Genomic DNA, 20,903 nt, shown 5'->3' with positions numbered 1-20,903 from the left:
ATTAATTCAGTTGCTTGACTGAAAAAGGGAGGCTGTTACCGAAACGATATTCATAAAATATATCTCGTGTACGAGGCTAGTTATCGCCCCAGACAAAAATCTGCTGCAGTCTGCATCGGTACTCCGAAACGTTCGAAGAAAGACGATGGTGGACGATCTCAGCTTTCGAATAGCCGTAGCACCTGGATTGCGCTAAATGAAGGAATAGAGCATGGTTGTTAAGTCCGTTCATGATTGAGTCCATGATACGAGTCCATTCTTTTTTACGAGAGCAATTGCTTTATACAGGTCGGAAGCACTAACCACTGAAGCAAAGTCCGTACATCATCCCAACATTTGTCGAGAGGCCAGTGACCCAAGGAGGTTTTGTGCGGTCTTCCCTACTTCATCGTCATCCTCGACGCGAACAATAAATAGCACAGGCTCTGTAGTTCTTTTCTCTGCCTTGAAAAGACCGTCGGAGAGGGGACCGAATCTCTGCGAAACTTGTCTCATGAGATATACGGGCATGATGGGCATGGTACTGTAGCTTTCTGGTAACGCTTCGGGCCGCTGCAACAACAGTTTCCAAGAATGATCACTACAGAGAATAATGAGATTGATAGTATGATCCTGGACCTAGGCGAACATACCCATGTAAAAGCAGATGTTCTATGTACTCGTAGCTAGAAAAGGGGTTGTAAGACTCCTTATAGCCATCATCACATAAAAAGCTTACCCTGGTGTGGATTTGCGTGCATGTAAAGAAGCCAAAGAGCAGCCCTTTAGACGGCGACTAGGCACGCTCTGGGTTGGTACGTTTTCCGGCTTTGTCGATGCTGGGTTCATAGCGTACTTATGGTGATCGCGCTCGAAGGTAAGATCGACGTCATGCCGATTTCCGGCGCCAGAAATACTCGCATCACATAAGCACATTATGCCGTCCAGCCGTGTCAGTTGCCGACGTGCCGTCCTTTCTTTCAGATATGTTGAGAATCCCAAGGAGCGGCGTTTCCTGGTGAGTTTACTGATTCGCGCTTTATTGGCCAACAGCTAACAACTACTAATACAATGTAGTTTTATCCTACTTTACTCGACATCGCAACGGACCCCCTCCAGTCAAAACAAAGGCGAAAAGGCGAGAAAATCAAGACGCGGGAACTTGAAGGACTACTGTACACGTGAGTCTCAAAGCAGACAATAACGATGTCCATGTTAGTAAAGAGGAGAGACGGAAGGAAGAGGAACTATACATATACAAGTACAAAACAAGAAAGAATAGAATAGTATGCATGCATGGTCTATCCAGATATGCGGAAGAAATATATATATCAAGAATATTAAGAAAGAAAAGGGATGGAGGAAAGGCTTTTGAGTGTGCGAGAAACGTCGGCGGTGATGATGGTATACTTATATAGCTGGGCATGGTTATTGTTCGTAGCTACCTCCGGCACCGCCTTGGAGGGAAGCCATCCATATCCTCGTTTTGTACAACCTGAAACAAGGTCGTGAGCAAGATAATCAACAAAAAATGACGATCCTGGCTCACCGGAACAGCTCCCTGACGAGCTCCCTAAAATCAATCCTCTTTTCCGCAATAAAGTAGAACGTCAATTTGCGTCGGTCCCACTGGTACTCGGCGTCGACTACCTCCATCGGCAGCTTCTTGGCGCGCACCTTGCTCTGGCACAACTGCAGAGCCTTGGCCTCGTCTTGCATCTTGGACATTAACAATCTAAGATGATTGTCAGATGTCATTCGGAGGAAAAGAGAACCAAACGTACTGAGCATCATGCGTGGACGCCTTCCCATATATCATTTTTGGGTTGATCTCCTTCTTAGACGAACCACCACCACTGCCACCGCCGCTTCCTCCAGGACTCACAGGACCATCCTCTTCGCCCCAGCCCTGTCTATCTCTCTGGAATGCCTCTACTTCCTCCACGGTGATACTATCGTTAACCACCTTTCCCAAATCCTTTCCCCTGTCGGCCTCAACCATCACCAAATCACCCACGCGAATCTCTTGCGACAGATCCGTGAGGTAGAAAAGGTCTGTTCGACCTGCCTTGAACTCCACGATGAATAAGGGCCACGACGACGGCACAGAGTGAAGAGGTAGACCCTTCCCGAGCTCATGTTCCGAAGAAGGCAGTCTGTGGTGAATAGGCTGACTTTGCGGGGGTGGCCCTCGAGTCGAGGTCGGCGAGGTTGCAGCGTTAGAGTAGGAGGGGGCCCGTGCACGCGTGGGAGAAGAGAAGCTGGTCGTTTGCGGATAGTATTGGATCCCTTGCCCCGGAATGAATCTAGCCGTGTGAAGCTCCCGCGAAGGTTGCTGCTGCTGAGTCGTCTGCTGTTGCTGTTGCTGTTGCTGTTGCTGTCGATAATGTGATTCCAATTGGTCTTCGCTTGCATCACTAGGCGACCGCTTACTCAAATTGATCGGTGCATACGCAAAGTCATTGGAGGGAGGACTGCGAGACAAAGGCGCATAGATGGGAAGGGAAGAAGGTTGGCTGGTCGGCTGCGATGGGGACTGATTATCATTAAGATTAAGCATTCCAAGGTCGCCCGCGAGATCTTCATCAGACAGCATGAGTCCGCCGTGGCCGTAATTGGTGGCCGTAGAGAAGGGTGGATGGTCGTCGACATCTTCCACGCCTGGTGCGTTGAAACCAACAATTGCCCCTCGCCTTGGCTGTACGACGCTGACGCTATGCCTTCGACTGGTCGTCCCACTGCCACCGCCGCCATTCTCGTCCCTGGGAGGGTTCATTCCAGACCATAACTCTCTGAACGCAGATCCGTCATCCAACAAAATCTGACCCACGTCACGGACGAACGGGCTCATATTTGAGATGTCATATCTAACAAACCGAGAAGGAGAAGAAGCGTTAATGTCGATAGGGGATCTACCCATTGAACCATACCGGCTAGAGCCTGGTGGTTTCATGTCGCCGTATCGACCGGGTATGTTGACCGGGTTGGACAGCATTGACTCGTTCCAGCTCGCCATGCTAGGAGTGGCAACATATGGGCTGCCTATCGGAGTAGGTCTTCCTGCCGCAAGCGACTGAGAGCGACTGCGAGATATGTCCTGCGCGTAGGTCCTCCCCCTCGGTAGCGAAGTCGGGATATACCGCTCGTCAAAACTCTCGAGTTCCGACTCGTCGTCCTCGAAAGTCGAAGGAAAACTTCTCTCCCTCATCGTAGTCCCGAACTGGCTCTGTTGAGGATTTGTATTGGAGAAGGACGAACTCCGGGTAGCCATCTGACGGGTCGGACTCAATAGCCGCTGGTTGGACCAAGGAGAACTGGCGACGTTAATGCTCGACGGAACAAATGGCGGCTGCGACGGAGACGAGAAGAAATGCTGTTGTCCTGATGTACGCGGCGGCTGACTGGCTGCACGTTCTCGCACAGAGCCAGAACCAGCATCAGAACCGTTGGCACCCAAGAAGCGATTGGTCCTGTCCTCTTCCTCCCTCGACGTCGGTCCCATGTAGGTGCCCTGTTTATGTTGCTCGTACGCCAGTTTCTATTTGGATCCGTTTTCAATAGGAGAGCAAGAAAAAAAACGATGATGCCACGCACGAAAAACTCGAACCAGTACCACTGATCTACCTAAATATTCTCTCCAAAAGTCGATCCTGTGACTGGAGCCTGAGAAAAAGCGCCTTTTCAGCGCACGAGATGATGTAAAAGGCCAGAAACATACCAATGCACGAAACGTGGATGTAGTCAGGTAGGTCCTCGGCGACAACCACAACACAGTATCCGGTACTCTAGAGATATTCAATTCTTTTTCTTTCGCTGCTGCAGAAACAACGCCTTTAGTCCGAAAAAAAAACCAAGAAAAACTCGTGAAACACGCACGCAGCCGCGAAATATGGGGTATCCCGTGCAGTTCCGCCTTTTCGTTGTATGAATGGATGCTTGTCGGCTCTATTTCTTGACAAAATATAGGAAGTAGGGAAATCTAGTCGTAAGAATCTAAGAGTCGTCAGCAAGCTGGTGGTGGTAATGGAAGAAGGGTCTGAGTCCAGCCTCGACTCAGCTGACCCCATTGACAGGGGCATGTGACCTAAAAGGCATGTCCCTCTGACCGGCACAACTGACTGCTCCTTCCGTTACATTTTACGGGAGTCAACATTCCTGTCCTTGGTGGTTATCTGGATTTCCCTTTTGTCTAGCTACAAGCTTGCCGTAAAATCAGTGCCACAATGCCCTGCTCTAGTACCTGTCCTCGGGACCGGCTTCATTCCGGATCATCCTTGGTCACTCATCTCAGTTTCCCGCCTGCGGCGACAAGGTGAAATCTACGTCAAGACAATGAATAGTCGATAATTCTGGATGCTTCTTTTCGCGTGGTCGTGTGTAAAGTAATAGTTCACGCGACATTAAATCAAGCCATCGCGCCACTGTCGACGCGCTCTGATCTGCGGACATTGCAGGTTCCCTACTATTTCGGAAGTTCCGATCTAAGGCGGGCTTGCCTCCGAAATGGCCTCATCCTCATTAGCTCACTAGTATCGGGCCTGTTCCTGTGTAGGACAACAAGTTGTGAGGTATCCACAGAAATAGCAGGATCCAAATTTCTTTGCTCAACGACTGTGAGTGGAGGAGGTCGGTGGCTGGATAAGCAACTAGGCAGCACCGCAGCAATCAGGGTCATCACGCAGCGATGAATTAAACGGGCTGAAAGCAAAGGTTCGAGACGAGTCCTACAAACTTGGGTATCTTGGAAAATGTTGTGAAGCTAACCGGGCTGTAGAAGGGCCTTGTAAAATCTCATCTGATAGAGGCAAAGGGGGATAATTGTGAGCGGTAGAAACACTGTATGATTTACGGAAGACAGTAGCGGCTGGGATCCGGCAAAAGAGCGGTGGCCCGGGCACTTGTTGATATGAACAATTTGAGCACCTCGGAGCTGGCCAGTTTAATAGTCGTGCCTTGGGGCATTATCATCCCCGTCCAACAGGTAGAAAACGAGACGCGCCCTGTTTGGCACCTAAACGCCCCACACTGGACAGTAAAAGCATGTCGAGGCATTGAAGAGACGTTTCAAATCTCCTCAGGAACGGCATTGTGCAGTACACTAATGAATGACTGAAGCAGTGCCAAATCGTGGTCGGGGATCGGTGATCATGATCCTATTTTCCTGTCGGAAAGGTAGTCATCACATAGGGCCGAAATTTGAGCATGGGATGAAACTGAGGCAACTTACTATGATAGCGTAAACGCAACTCTCGCCATGAACTCGCAAGACTCCATCATACGTTGCGCATGGTATGATATACAATCCCATGTCGTAGCCACGGCTCTGAAAGTAAGCCTGTGAATCATGCCAGAGTCTGATATATGACGTAGCTCACGCATCCGTACGCTGCGCGCTCATGCAGAGAACCCTCATAGCGCAGGCCGTCAGACAAGATGGGCCCGGAAGTCTTGTAGGACATTCTGGAAAAAATGGATCAGTACATTTCCATCAAGACGACGACAGCGGCGCGTACTAGTTCCCATTCTGAGCTCGGATACGCGACAAACGACGTAATGATGGCATCCATCATGCCTGCCAGAGTTAGAAACCAAATCAACAAAACAGTTGAAATAGAAACGACCCTGATCATAGCCACCCGAGACCCAGCGTCCCTTCCGTTTTGCTTCCGTCTGCACGGCGAAGAGTAAAGAATAGAAGTACATTGTATCATTACCGTATAAGTGTAGGTCAATAAACAACAAAGGTAAACCAAGAACTCCGAGATGGAATGATTTTGAAAACCCTTGAAAATCCGCGGGGGGTATCTAAGTACATACGCGAAAGGCGTAGGTAGAAATGGCTGAGATGAAGCGAGGGAGGTAAAACGTCGATAGAATACAGTGTATATGGATACAACGGCAGGCTGTGAGTGAATGCGAAGGTTTGTGGCGGGTCTTCATGTCTTTGAGGCACCGACTTTACGTTCAGCGGTTACTGCATCGTGGCATGAGCAAAAAGTGATACAAGACAGATAAAGGGCGACATACCCCATGTCCGTCGATCCATAGGGCATTGCTGCTTCGACGAAGACGTTGAGATCCACTTCAGGAGGCAGTGCATGTGGAAAACATGGCTACATTCACCCCATACTGGAGAGAGAAAATGCTCAGTTGAGAAAGCAAAAAAGATGCAAGGGGACATACTAAGTGGACAGTCATCTCCTGGTACCTTGCAAGCTGGACAGCAGCCTTCGTAGGGCACCCTACATATCCCGCATACGTCGCCCTCGGGGTCGTCGTCTTGGTCGTTGCCGGTGTCCCATTGCCATTGAGCAACGGCGTGCCAGGATTTGACGTTGACTTTCATGATGGTGGTTCGAGAACAAGAATGGAAGCCATTCGAATGTTACCGGGACAATGAAAATCAACAAAGCTTACGAGATCCGAGTTTGTTTGTACTTGTGTACGTGTCGCGTTCTTGGTGATTGTTACTCTTCGCGTTTGTCGAGTGACCTTGCCGTCGGCGTTTTTCGGTCTCTCGCTCTGTTTCTTCTCACATCAGCGGAACAGATCGTGTTCGCGGACATGGAGGTCTTTCAGCGTAAGTGCATGGTGCTAATCTTCTAGGAGGCACTGACAAAGCATTGACACCCTTCCCTTTTGCAGGTCTACCGGATGAACTTGAACAGAAACTCGAGGCACTAGTCTCGGTAGCAGAAATTCTGGGCCTCGACGATATGTCTTTTGCAAAGTGAATTTTTTGACGTGCCCCGCATACGAAATACTCACAATATCCAGCTATTCGCGCGCCCTCGTCCAGCTTTCGGAGGAGCAGCTCTCCTTAAAGCAAACACTAATTCGCTTGGCGTTTATCGAGAGGCAGCTCACAGCTCATCTCGCCACAGCCAAGCACGAGCATCATCAGATACGAAAGTGGGTCCATTCTATTTCAAATGGCAACGACCCTGCACTATATTTAATTTACAGGTGGACGGAACATTTTCAATCGGACATTCAGTCCGGCGAGTCAATGGAAGAGACCACCCGCAGACGGGATGCACTCCTACGTAAAGCAAAGGAATATCGCAAAGAACTTACCACGCTCCCGATCTCAGAGCCCTCTGTCACAATCTCTGACCTTGTAGCCCAATCCGACCGTATCAAGCAGCGCCAGGAGCAAATTAAAGTGAAGCGGAACAAGACCAAGGCGTTCAAGGGCGTGTCGCCGGTACGTTGCTCTTTCCCAATATTTGATGACGCTTACCGATGTTTGCAGAACCTGGACCTTGCTCGTACGCAACTCCGTGAGGCCCGTGCAGAGCAGATGAAACTTTTTCAATTGCGCGAGAGGCTCATGGAAAAGATGACAAGCACCGTTTCTTAACGATGACCGGGGATTAGCTGTAGAATCAAATTCGGCAAATAGTGGGCGACGATTGCTTTAGGTCGCCAACTTGAAAAAGGCAGCGTCAGAAAGAGTGCCTTTCGTTCGATCTGATGTCCGGTGTACGGACTGGGAGGCCTAGTTATATCCTTCCTGTCGGCCGGACCTGTTAAGAATATAAGTAGTCGAGTTAATGCACAGTCGGTAAATACCTGAAGTCAAACCCGAGTTGTAGTGAGAATGCCCGAACGCTGAATATAATTTCGACGGCATTTATATACTGGAGTTGAGTCTTATTGCTCTACAAGGTCCCATGGTATTCGGTTATCGACAAGAAGAATACAGGAAGTAAGAGAAAGTACCAATAGGCTGGGGTCAAGACCGAGAAGACCGCGAGCAGGTGAGTGTTGACTTGGATAAACCGGTGAAGACCCGATATTCATAATAAAGTTTTCATATACAAGTAACGATGATACACCTATTTTACATGTACAACGCGTCATACATCGCCAAGCCTGCAAGAGAAAGCGCTCGCCTCTTTAAAAGACGCTGGAGTTAGTTTACCACACACTCGGCCTACCACGAAAAAGATATTAGTATATGACGGCTATATGGTCAAGTCCTTACCCGAAGGTATCCCCCGGTGCTAACGCCTTGACTGGTGTGCCGACCCCACCTGGACCATAATCCGCGCCTTCGAAAGGGACGCTATTTCCCCACCATGATTGTACCGTATCCAAGCCGATCTACATCAGTTAGGAACAAGATCTCAAGGCTAAACGGAAATCTCACTGTTCCGTTCCTAGGATATTGCAGGCTATTTCCGCGTCAGTTACTTCCCAAGTCTAGTATAGGAATCGATTCATACCAAAAGAATATCACGAGGATCGAAACGGTCGTCCCTGCGTCAAGGGCCGCAGATAAGACATCTATGTTTGAATGAATGAGTACTGGCCCGAAGGGCGTTAAGGGGACGCACAATTGTATTTCGTCCACCAGGAGAAGCATCGTCTGAGATGCAGAGTGTTGGCAGGAAAGGAGTTATCTCGGAAACGAGAGGTGCGTACCTTCGAATATAATATTGGAACAGCATTCCCACTGCGCTATTTCGAAAAGGTATGGGATTGCCCATCAGACGGGACAGAACTGGAATCACTCACGCCCAAGGAACGTAATTGATAGCGGTCGCGGGTGGTATATATCCGGTACCATTGAAGATAATGGGACTTTCACGGTTATCAGATATCGTGGAAGAGCGTGGTTTTGATAATGAAGACGTACAAGCTGTAGTCAAGGTCAATGGAATCGTTAAATGATTAGACGGAGAGACATACTTGACGTATCGCAACCAGCTATTCGGGTATCGCCTGCTCAAGAAAAACACGACCAAGGGAGCGATGGCCCCGATTAGGAAGAAGTATACCAAAGCTATAGGAGTGGGAGAGATCAGAAAAAAATCAGCAGCGTGTTCTTCGAAATCTTACGACTATATGACGACTTCGTTAGTAAAAAAAGACGATCAGCGGTATGATCAACATACTAATACGTTTGTCCTTTCGAGAACTGCAACCCCGGGCCGATGACGCCCCACTAAAATATTAACCCAGTAGTATCTAGACAGCGAGCTCTTGATAAATGACAACTTACGATAATACTTGCGGTCCCAAATACCTCCGTACCCGGACATATGAAACCGTCTTTCTGGTCAGAAGAGCACATACCCCTGCTAGGCGGATCAGTAAAATCACAAACGGGGAAGAATCACCTTACTCTATGTTCGTGAACATCCACGACTGGACACCCAGCTGTACAGTACCAGCGACAGTGGTTGCTATGACCTGTGTTGAATGTCCCATGAGAATACGATCAAAAGAATCGCAAGAAATAACAACCTGGGCCCAAAACATTGACCGCGGAGGGATTTTCATATAATGTCCAAGCTTGAAGTCGGACGTAAATGTTAGCGCTTGAGACATAGTCTAGGTACCGGATCAGCCAATGGCGACAATGTGGGAGTGAAAGCACTATACAACGTAACCCCACGTCTTGAACATCATCATAGCGACGGGACGGCCGGGACGAGCATATCCGATGACGAGCTCGGTGATAACACTAAGTGGTGCCTATGAGACTGAGAAGACCTCATTGAAGAAGGCAGCTCACTTCAGTCCAACTTGTTGGTTCGTGATAGCCTGTATCATGCCCACAGGAATGACATATGTGAAAGCTGGAAGGTATGGAGTTGATGAGTCGTCAGCAGGACCGACGGGGAAATGAACGGACCGATAACAAGCGCTAGAAGAAACGCCCAGACCGGCATTTCTCTGTCAAGTAAATGTCGGTTAGAAATGCCGAGAGATTTTAGTGCGCAGTAGACATACGTGGGCCATACTTCGATGCTGATTACACCGAGGGTGAACATCGTAAGGAAAATACCAAGGTACCACCAGTCCGGTACTGACCAGATTGACTGGCTCGTGAGCTGAAATTGGAAAAATACGGGCTTGTAACTTACCTTGTTTATACTTTGACATTAAACGGGCATGGATATCAGGCTGCTCGTGCAAGGCACGGCGAGACTGTATCCAAATTTGTTTTCGGAAAAATAGAATCGCGTGCATTATCGTAGCAGTTATGGCGGCAAACGACAGGCTAAATACAAAGTCAGTCCATCGTCACCTGAAGCAGAAACCTCGGCGTACCCGTAAGAAATTGCGAATGTCGTTCTATAGAAAAATCGTCAACGGGGTAATGGTTGGTCGGACCTGATTAATCTTACGATATGAAAAGGGGACTGTACTCGTGATAGGCATCGGCGTTGAATGTCGAGTCTTGACTGAGGATTCGCGTAACATTGTACTCTCGCATCTGATTATCGTAAGAGGATCGTGAAGAAATCCTGTGAGGGAAGTAATGAGCACACGAGAGTGGTTAATAGTGATGACCTACGGCATGTACTTGGCATGCCATGTATTCGTGAACTTTGACAGTAATGAGCTCCTTGAGCGGATGAATGACCACGGAACAATTACATACGTAGAGGATGGGCGTTAGAATCCCTGCGAAGGGTAATCAGCCAAAATTGATTCGTTAAGATCTATATTATAATATGACTCACAGAAAAAGAAAACGAAACCTGAGAATATGTTAGCTTCAGCCCACCCTGGTCCGTGTAGTCAGTGCTGGGGGATTGACGCCACATGATCAAACACACAGGGTGTAGCGAGGGGCGACCCAATGTATCTACGGTCGTGATACTTCATGAGCGGGTGTTTTCTATAATGCAAGAAGGCTACCTACGCAATTTGACTCCAATCAAATGTCACTACAGACATTCCCTATTGATCAACATGAACTTAATGGTTAGACAGCGAGTGATTGTGTAGCGCACCAGGCCATGGACGTAGCCAAACAGCTGAGCCAAGACTGAAAGGATACGATCAGAAGGGGGACGAAAAGATGGCTCCTAGTGAATTGCCTACCAACATCATTCGGTCTGATCCAAGTTATCCAAGAAAAGTAGGAAAGCGCTTGGACTATGACAAAGTTTGGAACACTCGGGAGTTGTTATTGAACGCGTTTTACTCACAAAGATACCCGGGGAAGAAATCTGACGAGAATCTTTCAGCTAAAATGCTTTTGTATAACAGACGTACTCACACCATGCAAAAGACGCTAAGAATGCATAAACGAAGAACCGCTCTCGACTGATACCTCCACGATTCCCGATGCCGGCATACTGTTGTGAGTGTAGTGTATTAAATAACGCGCAGTTGACGAGGTTGGCTGGCCATATCATCGAAGGTGGAGAAACCAGAAATCGTCGCGCCACTCCACCAATGGCATATCCGATGAGTTGTGTTGACATGACCATAAACCATTGATCTGTAAATCACGGTTCAAAAACCAAAAGAGCTCGCAGCAAGGAGAATATACAGCTGAAGTTGTACTGCTGATTATAATACACTTTTTGAACGGCAATGATGTCAGTGGCATACGCTGATCCAGCACCGACCGAAGCCATGATCTGCGATAGGAAGCGTGAATTCATTAAAAGTGCTCAGCCACCGAGCAATCAATGATCGACGTACCGTTATTAAAACATGCTCCTTGACCGTAAATGGTGCTAATTGAAATGGAGGTAGGCAAAAGCGTATGTATGGGGTATTCCAAACTCACAAGGATTTAATGATATTCCAAATACCTTCCACCGAGGAACATACGCAGCCGCAGCTTGACCTATAGGGAACGATAAAAGTTGTGCAATAATTCCCGTGACGTCGATGTTCGGATAGCGAAAGAAAAAGAACTGGTTGACGCCGGGTATGAGGATGGCCCACATCAGACCAATGATCCATGCTCGGAGAGTCGCCACAGGCATATCGGGATCGTCGGTATTGGCAACAGCTGATCGCACCTCTGGGTAGGGGCTTTCGTCGTCAAACGCCAACATTTGGTCCCGGTCCAAGTTGGGATCATCGAACTGCGCACCGGTGATGGCCTATATCGTTAGTTTAGCCGGTATGTAGGAGCAGTGCAACGACAAACTTACAGAAATCGATTCGGCTTCATCATCATCCTCAGTACGAGCAAGGGGGATACCATTCTCATAGAACTCACCGGTCATAGTCTCTTGCTGACATCTCTCCTCCGCATCTTTTTCAATATCGGGAATGGTGGATGGTGCGTACGAACTTGAACGATTAAGTTTGGCGAGCGAATAGTGGGGGCTTCGCACTGGGTGGTCGTCCATAATCACAAGGTTCGAAAGAGTTTCCGCGCAGGAAGATGATATTTTATGTTTCGTATTTTTAGCTTGGGTGCGGTATCGGAATTAGTGTTGATAAGGATAGCACATGTTCGTATACCATAGTCACGGCCTTGGATGTTCACACCGGACGGAGGTCGACCGGAAAAGGGCCGCAGTTTCCGGTGATTTTCTTGGCAGAAAATTGGCAGACATAAATAAAGGTTGCGAAAGAAAAGTTAAAACATCGATGGAAGGGAGCGGGAGCTCGCCTATCAAGAATCACGTGTAAACGAGAGGTCGAGGTGACCATGCGTTTGCGGGAATAAACCACATTGCGCGACAATTTGAGCTATGACTTTCCATCATAACATTCTCGACAGGAGAACATCAGTGGTAAAGATAAGGTTCAAACGTTTCGTATTTGGGTTTCAGAATGGGAAAATGATGTCGAGAAGTCATTTTCTCCCGTGTTCAGGTCGATAAACTGCCTCTATAAGCTAAATGAACAGCTCATCAGAATGTAAGAAGAATTAGCATAAAGCAAGAAAACATACATGCCCATATGCAACGTCCCTTGACAACAAATCAACCTCGAAAATCAGCATCAAAGGCTCCTGGTATCTCCTGGTATTCTTGGCAGCTGTTCCTCATGCTCCAATGTATCGTCAAATCATAGTTATCGCCCTCTAGAAAGATGTCCGCTTACCGGACGCTACAAAGGCAGCGAGCTGGATCCTACGGTTCGGATTCTTGGTGATGACGGCTTTCCGTACCGTTATATCCGCTGACATTTTTTTAAGAATTAAAAGACCAGAATAATGTATATCCTCCGTGCCTTTGAAATTGGGTCAAATTAGGTCCTGTCGACTTAAATCCATGAGAGAAGGAAGTAAGGTGATAACCTAACCAGGCAAGTTGTGGGTCCCTGTTGGCGCGTCCAAACCAAAACATGTACAAACATATTATGATCATCTCAGCCAACCTTTTGGCAGCCGTTTACAGCTCGGTATTCAGCTACCATCTCTCATTGACCCTTAATTGACTCCTCCGCATCTTCATCAATCATTAGGAAATAGGGCGGATGTCACCGGGTGCATAGCCATATGCTGCCGCATCCGAGAACCTTGATGCCTACAATATGATCTCAGTCAATGCCCTGGCCCGGGTCAACATTTCGATAGAGGATATCATGTATGATGTTTATATGCATAGAGAGTTGGTGCTGTATAACCATATCTGGGCATGATGGAGAACACAGATATCAATAATAGGGTATGCAGCTCAGCAATGAAACGAAGAGCTAACATTTATTTCTGTAACAGCTTTCAAATCAGATTATCGTCATTTGCATGCTATCTATACCGGGGAACAGTTCAGTTTCAGTGTCTGAATAGTCCCTGGAGCCACCGAACCAAATTGTTCGACTGGGTCCAAAACCTCAAATCAAATCCCATAATGCGCAAAAATCGCGCGCGCATCATGTAGAAGGGCAAGATTGCTTAACAAGGCAGGGCGCCGCTGATGCTTCAGGAAACTTATAAAGCTGGAAATCTGTCAAGGGCTTAAATGGTACGCTTTGCATGGAAATAATCAGTCTCTTACAAATGTGTAGATATGTACTCGACTAGGCGATGTTTACCGGCCCTTTTCTTCACTTAAACTTATTTCAGAGCACTCTTGTTCCATCATATTGTGCCTCTTCAATGCATCCGGCCTGTTGAACGGTTCGTCACACTGCTTGCGCAAGAATCGCTTCTCCAGACGAATCGCCGCTAAGAAATAGGAAATGCCTTCCCGTATACCACGCCGCTATTCCCACCAAGTCACAGTCAAAACCCACGCAGCGTGTGCTTCCGGCTTTTCTGGGAATGCCCTTGTGGCGTTTTGTATTGGAGGATTGCGCTGTTCATCGACATGTACTCGCTCACAATCAGGTTCAAGGCACCTAACATGGACCTTCTCGACATGGAATGCCAACGGTCCCTTGACATCGCACGTAGATTTGATGTTTATTCCTCCTCGGCTTTCGTTTCGGCACTACTCGTTTTTTGGTTCGCCCGTCGGCATCAGCATCACAAGTGAAGTCGAGATAAGGCCTTGGAATGATACGTCGTGGGAGCCAAGTGGAGCGGCCGGACCTTTCATCTTGAGTCCACGTTCCTTGGTATGCGCCGGTGCAGTACGGATCCACTCGTGATCATCCTATGAGGATTCCCTGGAAGTTGGGTGTTGACACCGGAATAATGGATGGCGCAAGGCTCCTTCGAATTCTGGATCGAAGAGTTTGCTACACCTTTCAGAAATATCTGCAATGCTTCTCTGTCGAGGTCGAGGATCTTCACTTTTCCTTCGCACCAGGCGACATGTTATGGCCGATAATGTGTTTGTAGGCTATGTCGGAGAAACGGCCACCGAAAGATGTAAAAGCAGCACGGTAGGCCTTGGCCAATTTGAGCCATTTCAACACCAGCTCAGGTACACCAGTCAGGACATTCTTCTCAATGGTTACCACGCTGCCATCATATCTAAGATGCCTTTCGAATGCTCATGTTGGATTGCCTTTCTTCATTTTGTCCGGTACGTGTACTACAATGTCATCATGCAATAGATGAACTGAAGGGCCGTCAAACAGCAATTTTCGTGCATCTTCTGTACGGAAGATAGGAGAAGTTACTGACGCTACTTGCCTGGGTCTGCAATGGATACTCAGTTGCGGACTTCTCTCGAACACAGCTACCCTACCCTCCCTCCTTCACGCTCTTGTACACCCCTCTTGCATTCTGTCCCGGCGTGGTGGGCACTTAAATCACGCCGAGCATTGCTTTCTTACAACCCAATCTCTCCGGCGAATCGCAAACTGACATCAGGTTTCCATGGTCCAAAGGCCTTTTATTTGATGGATACATGTCAGGGTCCAGTTGAGTTTATTTCGTATAAGATGTTATCCCCCACGCTTAAACCTCTTCAAGTACTCATCTGGCAAGCAACTGTCACTCGTCGACCTCTCAAAAACCAGTAGATCCTTATCCCTGCCAATCAAGCTCAGCCGTCCCGTTGACCCGAACTTGCTCACTAGAGCCTGGATATCATGCAACGCCTTTCGCAACACCCTCAGTCTCTTCTGAACATTGTCCCCGACGTAGGATAGGCTCTCTATCGTCTTTCGCTGAATGTCGGTAAAGCAGCCATCCTTTTGTTTACCGATGAATAGCTCTGGAGTTTGCGAAAAGTACATCTGCAAGTATTTTTCCCTCCACAACAGCGAATTACCAGCTTTTCTTGTCGCCAGTTCGACAGTGCACTCGTTCGCTATGGGTTTACCAGCAGCGACGACGGTCAACGAAACCATGCCTTCAACGGCACGCGTGGATTCCGGGCGTTCGGATAGAGTTGCCTTCGAGGCAACCTCCGCCGACAGCGTGTCTACTGATACCGGAGGAGGATCTTCTGGGACGAGGCACGCGTCGACTTCGAAGCGGACTACCATCTTGAGACCATTGAAGTCCTACGACAAACCATTTAACGACGGAGTCCACGGTATAGCTACACACATACATAAGTGATGATCCTATGGTGCCCGCCTGCATCTGTCTCGCAGCCAGGAGCAGGACGTGTCACTGCGTTCTCAAATGCATACCCATAACCACCAAATGTCTTCATCCTTGTTTTCGCTTCCCATCGATTACACAATACCGTCTTCTCCCCGGCAAGCTGCAGATCGATCCTGAATTTTTGTTTCCTCTCGGTGACCCACCCCATGAGTTTGCGCAGTCCGTTTCGATCGATGATGAAATCGATGGAAGGCCAGTCGATTGTGGTCGAAGATGGGTCGGACTCCGAAGCTACGCTGTCAACGGCAACGAGGATGGGTAGCAACGGAGTACTTGGGAGTCGATAACCGTTCTGGTCGCAGAATTGGTATCCAGAATCGGCGGGGACGGTAAATGGAACGGGTTTGTTCCTCCAGATCCGCGGCGAGCCTATGTAAACGGGAAGTTAGCGCTGGGCACATGGGAATTACGCGATCTAACCCAACCTGGTACCAAGATCGTCGGGGATGGGTTATCCATCCAATTATATGACCCGATGTATCTCACATCTTTGATCGCAGCAATCTCTTCGTCCTCAGCAGGTACCGCTAGCGTTGAGATGGGATTTGCTGTTAAACCTTCAGTGATGTCTCGTTTCGGCGCCGAGCGGTTAGCTGTAATGGGAATGGAACCTATGCCACGACCACGAGATGGAGAGGATCCTGCTTCGTGGGTATCGCTCATCTTAGGATATGGAGCAATGGCCGTCTAGGAAGAAGGCACGCCGCGCGTCTATCTGATGATGGATCGAAGACGACCGTGTGAGCCCGTTGAAGGATTGAATGCATCTTAGGCGCCCAAGAACACTGTCCCGAATATGCAAAGGTGAATTGTAAATCCAATCTAATCAGTTGTTTGGCATTTATTTACTAGACGAAAACAGCGATCAATAGAGAGCGTGCCCGCGTCATGATACATTGTCCGGGTAATATAAAGCTCAGCAATGGTCAGTTACTTTCGGGTATACGTGCAAGTTGCATGTACAGAAAATAGAACGGAATCTCGCCTACGACAGCCCCTGAAGAACAAGTTCAACGAAAACTTCGATCCATTAGCTATCGGTATAACAAGGCCGCCAAGCTTTGCCGTTTGTAGATTTGCCCCGACGTCATACACTTAAAATCGTAACGACCGAGGTCCATTGATCCCCTGCTATCTATTCTGGCCAGTCGTTTGGAACGATCTATCATTGAGGTAAGGTACAAATACATTCTTAGTGATAAACATAGCTGATGGCTTGTTGTACTTCTTTTAACAGTTCACAGATACACTTCGCAATAACGTCTTGGACACCTCCATCTCCTTATGCGTCCTCCGCGTCCTTGAGCAGCATCATCATCCCGTCTAAAGCTGCTTCCTCGTCCGTCTGATTGATATGCTTCCTTATTTGATGCCGCTTCAACGCGTCCTTCCTCGTATACATCTCGGAGCATTCGTCGCAGGCATACCCTTTCTCCTTATGCTTGATGACTAAAAAGTGCCTCTTCGCGTTACCCACCATGTTACTGGTCCAGTTGCAGTCAGGCCAAGCGCACCGTACACTGTCCTTCGCCCCAAACTCGCCTCTGTGTAAAGGCATATGCGCTACCACCTCGTCAAGAGTTTTGAAATGCTTGCTACATTCAGGTTTGACGCATCGGGAAATAGTCGGCTCATAGGTGAATGACCGGGCTCGTGCTCTGCGATGGGGCTGGTCTGAGACCGGATTGGAAGGGAGAGAGAAGACGTCAGGTTCGGTGTGCATGCTTGGTGCGGTGGCATCCGATGGAGCGACTTTAACGTCGTAGTGGCGGAACCTGTATTCTTTGAGAGACATGCCCTCACGGCTGCCACTGGCGCCGCGGTCCGGTGTCTTGATGCCATGGTTGATGAACCTATAGCCGTTCAAATCGACTGAATTGAGATTGCTGTTCCTCTCCTTGGTACCTCCTGTGCCATACGCTACGATGTCGCGTTGGGTCGGCACAGCATCGCAACGGCCAATCTTGGGCTCAGGGAGCCTGACGACGCGAACAACGGGAGTTGCCTCGGGGCCACTAAAACGATCAGTTTCGCAAACATCAAACCTGACATCACGCTCGAAGTTACGACCATTGTCGTGACTGCTGGCTTTGCTGCACCTTTCATCGCGTCGGGCATCGTTGCGGCGCTCAATTTGGTTATTGTTGGGATCGCCGAACCGGTCTTTGTTGTCAAGGAAACCCGACATGAAGTCGGGGGAGAGTGGACTGCTGGGGATGCTGGAACAGCTCTCTGTCTCGAAGTCGCTAAAGTCGCTTTCGGATAGAGTGGCGATGGGTGGGAAGATGGGGGATGTGCTACGCGGCATTATCTTCGTGACAGAATTTGGACGTATGATGTGGTTATGATGCCTGCGAACATTCATTTATATCTTAGCAGTACAATGTGGTCTTTATCATTTAGCGCTGTCTTTGTTTGAGAAAAGACACGATTTGCTCTATTCCTTTGTGGCATTGCACGAAATGGTAAGAACGTCATGCGAAACAATGTGGCTTTTGCCGCGGATTGTCCAACGCCACTATCGGTCTTTGTTCCTTGACAAATGGAACCTGTTCCGTAGGGAGAATCCTGGCGGTCGAAGCATAGGACGGAGAAGAGGACTTTGAAAACGGCTCATCAGGAATTCAAATTTCCAAATGTTGATGGCACCATGCAGACCCGGCTTCAGCACTGTGCCATGATGCTCATCCAATTATGAAACATAAGCAATTAAATGACCAATATTTAGTGCTATTGGTCCAGTTGTTCAATTGCACGAAAGCTCGCCTTTGTATACTTAAGCTGGACAAGGCGCATTAATTAGTCTACAGTATTTATGTACAGACAGCCCTTACCTTCAGGTCGACTCGGATTCCACGGGACAGACCCGCAGCGTCTAAAGTCGCTCATTTTCTTCAACACTCAACCATCCTTTTCGCGGGAAATATCCCACCCCGAGTATATATCATGAAGCACGAACTCCTCTAGAGCTGGGCAGCGCTTGGCAAACATTGTGGCGATTTCGTCTGGGTTGCTTGGAGCATCGTCGTTACTTGCATCCCCTTTATCGGCACTCTCGTTGGTATCGATCTCCTCTGAAATGGTCCCGGCTAATGGCGTTGGTGGCAACCAAAGCCTCTTCCCGATATTCCACCCAAAGTAGCGAAGGTGAGCCAGAGAAGCTAGTCGAGAAGCGGAAACGATTGGTGGCTCAGGCCAAGTTGCACGGACCCCAAGCGGACTTGACAGTTGGAAAAGGAGTAAATGTGTCAACTGTGGAAAATGTTGCGAGATATCACCGAAAACTTCTGCACTACCCTCTAATAATCCGTCCAGGACTAGATTCTTGAGAGGTTGCGGTGCGAGCGCATCTAGCAAAGAAAGCAGTTCTGCGTCTGTTATGCCAGTGGCAAATCGAACTTTGAAATGAGTAATGTGGTTACCGCTCAAGGTTGAGAACCAGTGGGAAAGAAAACGAACGGGTACAGTCGAGACGCCTTCCATGCACAAACGTGATATATGGGAAAAGTGATATTCAGCAGCTAACGTGCCGAATACAGTGATATCGAGCTGGTGGGAGTGGGAAAAGATGTAAAGAGACGTGATTTTGGTGCAAAACGTGAGGATGTTCCAGGTCCTAGTCCATCTAGCTCCTGGATGTCCACTGAGAGGGCAGATCACTAGCTGAAGATGACGTACATTGTCGAGGTTGAAAAGTTGGGTAGCAGCGAGTTTTACAGACTTAGCGCTCGATTCCACTTGGGTGGTACCGGATGCTGACTCACTCGGTAGATGTATGGCGCCCCCAAAGCCCTCATGTGGTGACACGTCCTTGACAGAAGACGCACAACATCACTGCTCCCCTGCTGAAACACAAGATCCAGCAGCTCATCAGGGAGATCAGGAAGAAATAATTTCTGGATCTTCGGCTCGCCCTTGGACTCTGTTATCTGCTTGACAACACGATCTGGTAACAGCGTAAGATTTCGGAAGTGGACATGATGAACAGTTTCACTGACCGATCCAATCCTTGACGTCCTCGTAAACATATGTGCTAGGTACAAGCCATCGTTCCCGAAAATCTTCCCACATCTCCTCGTTTTGCATTTCGTAGGACACAGATGAGCGGCCTTGGCCTGCCAGGAGAGCAAGTTCACCTTCAAACGCCCATCCACTTTTGAATTCCAGTACAAATGGGGCAAGAGCTTCTACATCGGCAAGGAAGAGAGACCAGCGTGCTGAATAGAATTCAAACCTCTTCAAAAATATAATGAGAACAAGTGCGGCGACCTTAAAAACAGAAAGCACGCTTACGGAGAGGCGTCGACCCGTGAGATCCAGGTCGCCCTACAAAACATAAACTAATTGACTTCACTCTTCGCTTTGCAGCAGGAATAGTGCTTACTGAATAGAAACCTATCATGATGAACGCCTCCAGACGTGCTACCTTGAAATCGCTGTCCTGAGAAATGTCGATAGGCCCGTCTTCACCAAAGTGATTGAAGATCTTGTAGGACATGCTGCCGTTGTATATAGCTTTGTCGAATACTGTAGTCGGTTGCCATGATACAGAATGATAGGTCTTGCGCCTCAACGAAGCCTCGTCCTCTAACAAATATTGAATGTCCTGCATGGCGGTAAGTGTAGAAGACGCAACAAGCATGGTTCCGCCGCCTCGACACGGAGACAGCGGCTGGACTCCCAGCCCTGCATGCCAGTGATGGTTGAGCACCACAACCACCGGGATACGGCCCGACGATCCAGCGACCCATTTCAAATCAGATTTAATATGGACCGTGGGAGTACCCACCTTTTGCGAGCGCAGCAAAATCATTCACACTCTAGGTCTTGAATATTGAATCTCAAAGACGGGTCTGGCAAATGTGACAAGAATGTGCCAAAGACATAGTACTCAGAACGGGAAGCATGATGCTCAGAAAACAACAGGATACGGACTGTGGAACCGTGGAAGAGACGACCTCAGACCAATAACCAGTATGTAGCAGCAAAACCCGAAGGCTATGGCAAGGCGCAAGGCACCTCAGCGGGTAAACAGAAATACGACGACATACTCATTTTCACCCGTTGAAAAACAGCACAGTCATTCTTTATACGTGTAAAAGCAATAATCTCGCGTTACAGAGGGACAGGATAAGAAATGAAAGAGATGCGACTCGACGAAAGAACGGAGACGACGCCAAAAAAAAGCTATCGAGGACCG

The 20,903-nt window shown here is 48.4% G+C and overlaps 8 protein-coding genes across 8 annotated transcripts; 1 reads left to right on the top strand and 7 right to left on the bottom strand.

Annotated features, from left to right (window-relative positions):
• Positions 1–1,407: 1,407 nt before the first annotated feature.
• EV420DRAFT_1275714 (PSP1 C-terminal conserved region-domain-containing protein) lies at positions 1,408–3,481 on the bottom strand (the record flags this gene model as incomplete). The annotated part of the gene is made up of 3 exons (XM_060467920.1): positions 1,408–1,474; positions 1,529–1,714; positions 1,764–3,481. 3 exons carry the CDS (start codon positions 3,479–3,481, stop codon positions 1,408–1,410), a joined length of 1,971 nt encoding a protein of 656 aa, XP_060326578.1.
• A 2,246-nt stretch (positions 3,482–5,727) lies between these two features.
• EV420DRAFT_844527 (anaphase-promoting complex subunit Apc11) lies at positions 5,728–6,406 on the bottom strand. The gene is made up of 3 exons (XM_060483691.1): positions 6,163–6,406; positions 6,007–6,108; positions 5,728–5,953 (listed from the first exon to the last, which is right to left on the bottom strand). Exons 1-3 carry the CDS (start codon positions 6,323–6,325, stop codon positions 5,916–5,918), a joined length of 303 nt encoding a protein of 100 aa, XP_060326577.1. The 5' UTR covers positions 6,326–6,406; the 3' UTR covers positions 5,728–5,915.
• EV420DRAFT_1566936 (uncharacterized protein) lies at positions 6,271–7,628 on the top strand. The gene is made up of 6 exons (XM_060474089.1): positions 6,271–6,313; positions 6,392–6,559; positions 6,625–6,709; positions 6,757–6,891; positions 6,946–7,186; positions 7,235–7,628. Exons 2-6 carry the CDS (start codon positions 6,544–6,546, stop codon positions 7,340–7,342), a joined length of 585 nt encoding a protein of 194 aa, XP_060326576.1. The 5' UTR covers positions 6,271–6,313; positions 6,392–6,543; the 3' UTR covers positions 7,343–7,628.
• Positions 7,629–7,753: 125 nt separating this feature from the next.
• EV420DRAFT_1566930 (OPT oligopeptide transporter) lies at positions 7,754–12,297 on the bottom strand. Its single transcript, XM_060474088.1, has 31 exons — positions 11,895–12,297; positions 11,522–11,843; positions 11,279–11,401; positions 11,003–11,227; positions 10,825–10,878; positions 10,734–10,768; positions 10,643–10,680; positions 10,557–10,585; positions 10,461–10,505; positions 10,379–10,401; positions 10,292–10,323; positions 10,122–10,241; positions 10,045–10,068; positions 9,858–9,994; positions 9,724–9,799; positions 9,626–9,666; positions 9,506–9,569; positions 9,373–9,454; positions 9,235–9,321; positions 9,113–9,180; positions 8,990–9,065; positions 8,883–8,932; positions 8,827–8,828; positions 8,677–8,770; positions 8,503–8,568; positions 8,410–8,445; positions 8,322–8,353; positions 8,211–8,271; positions 8,135–8,159; positions 7,970–8,088; positions 7,754–7,918 (listed from the first exon to the last, which is right to left on the bottom strand). Exons 1-31 carry the CDS (start codon positions 12,093–12,095, stop codon positions 7,903–7,905), a joined length of 2,403 nt encoding a protein of 800 aa, XP_060326575.1. The 5' UTR covers positions 12,096–12,297; the 3' UTR covers positions 7,754–7,902.
• A 2,696-nt stretch (positions 12,298–14,993) lies between these two features.
• On the bottom strand, positions 14,994–16,366 carry EV420DRAFT_1711802 (uncharacterized protein; the record flags this gene model as incomplete). The annotated part of the gene is made up of 3 exons (XM_060479643.1): positions 14,994–15,597; positions 15,648–16,072; positions 16,129–16,366. The coding sequence occupies 3 exons, from the start codon at positions 16,364–16,366 to the stop codon at positions 15,034–15,036; spliced, it is 1,227 nt and encodes a 408-aa protein (XP_060326574.1). The 3' UTR covers positions 14,994–15,033.
• Positions 16,367–16,985: 619 nt separating this feature from the next.
• Positions 16,986–18,011, bottom strand: EV420DRAFT_1483475 (uncharacterized protein; the record flags this gene model as incomplete). Its single annotated transcript, XM_060469986.1, has 1 exon — positions 16,986–18,011. The coding sequence occupies one exon, from the start codon at positions 18,009–18,011 to the stop codon at positions 16,986–16,988; it is 1,026 nt and encodes a 341-aa protein (XP_060326573.1).
• A 298-nt stretch (positions 18,012–18,309) lies between these two features.
• Positions 18,310–19,301, bottom strand: EV420DRAFT_844363 (uncharacterized protein). The gene is made up of 2 exons (XM_060483690.1): positions 18,538–19,301; positions 18,310–18,484 (listed from the first exon to the last, which is right to left on the bottom strand). The coding sequence occupies exon 1, from the start codon at positions 19,184–19,186 to the stop codon at positions 18,605–18,607; it is 582 nt and encodes a 193-aa protein (XP_060326572.1). The 5' UTR covers positions 19,187–19,301; the 3' UTR covers positions 18,310–18,484; positions 18,538–18,604.
• On the bottom strand, positions 19,302–20,420 carry EV420DRAFT_844362 (uncharacterized protein). The gene is made up of 5 exons (XM_060483689.1): positions 20,340–20,420; positions 20,088–20,290; positions 19,997–20,029; positions 19,702–19,939; positions 19,302–19,649 (listed from the first exon to the last, which is right to left on the bottom strand). Exons 2-5 carry the CDS (start codon positions 20,199–20,201, stop codon positions 19,417–19,419), a joined length of 618 nt encoding a protein of 205 aa, XP_060326571.1. The 5' UTR covers positions 20,202–20,290; positions 20,340–20,420; the 3' UTR covers positions 19,302–19,416.
• Between the last annotated feature and the right edge of the window lie 483 nt (positions 20,421–20,903).

The sequence above is a fragment of the Desarmillaria tabescens genome (genome assembly GCF_030435595.1).
Source record: "Desarmillaria tabescens strain CCBAS 213 chromosome Unknown EV420scaffold_41, whole genome shotgun sequence".
Taxonomy (NCBI): Eukaryota; Fungi; Basidiomycota; class Agaricomycetes; order Agaricales; family Physalacriaceae; genus Desarmillaria; species Desarmillaria tabescens.
The sequence above is the reverse complement of the archived record's forward strand: the minus strand, read 5'-3'. Positions and strand labels throughout refer to the sequence as shown.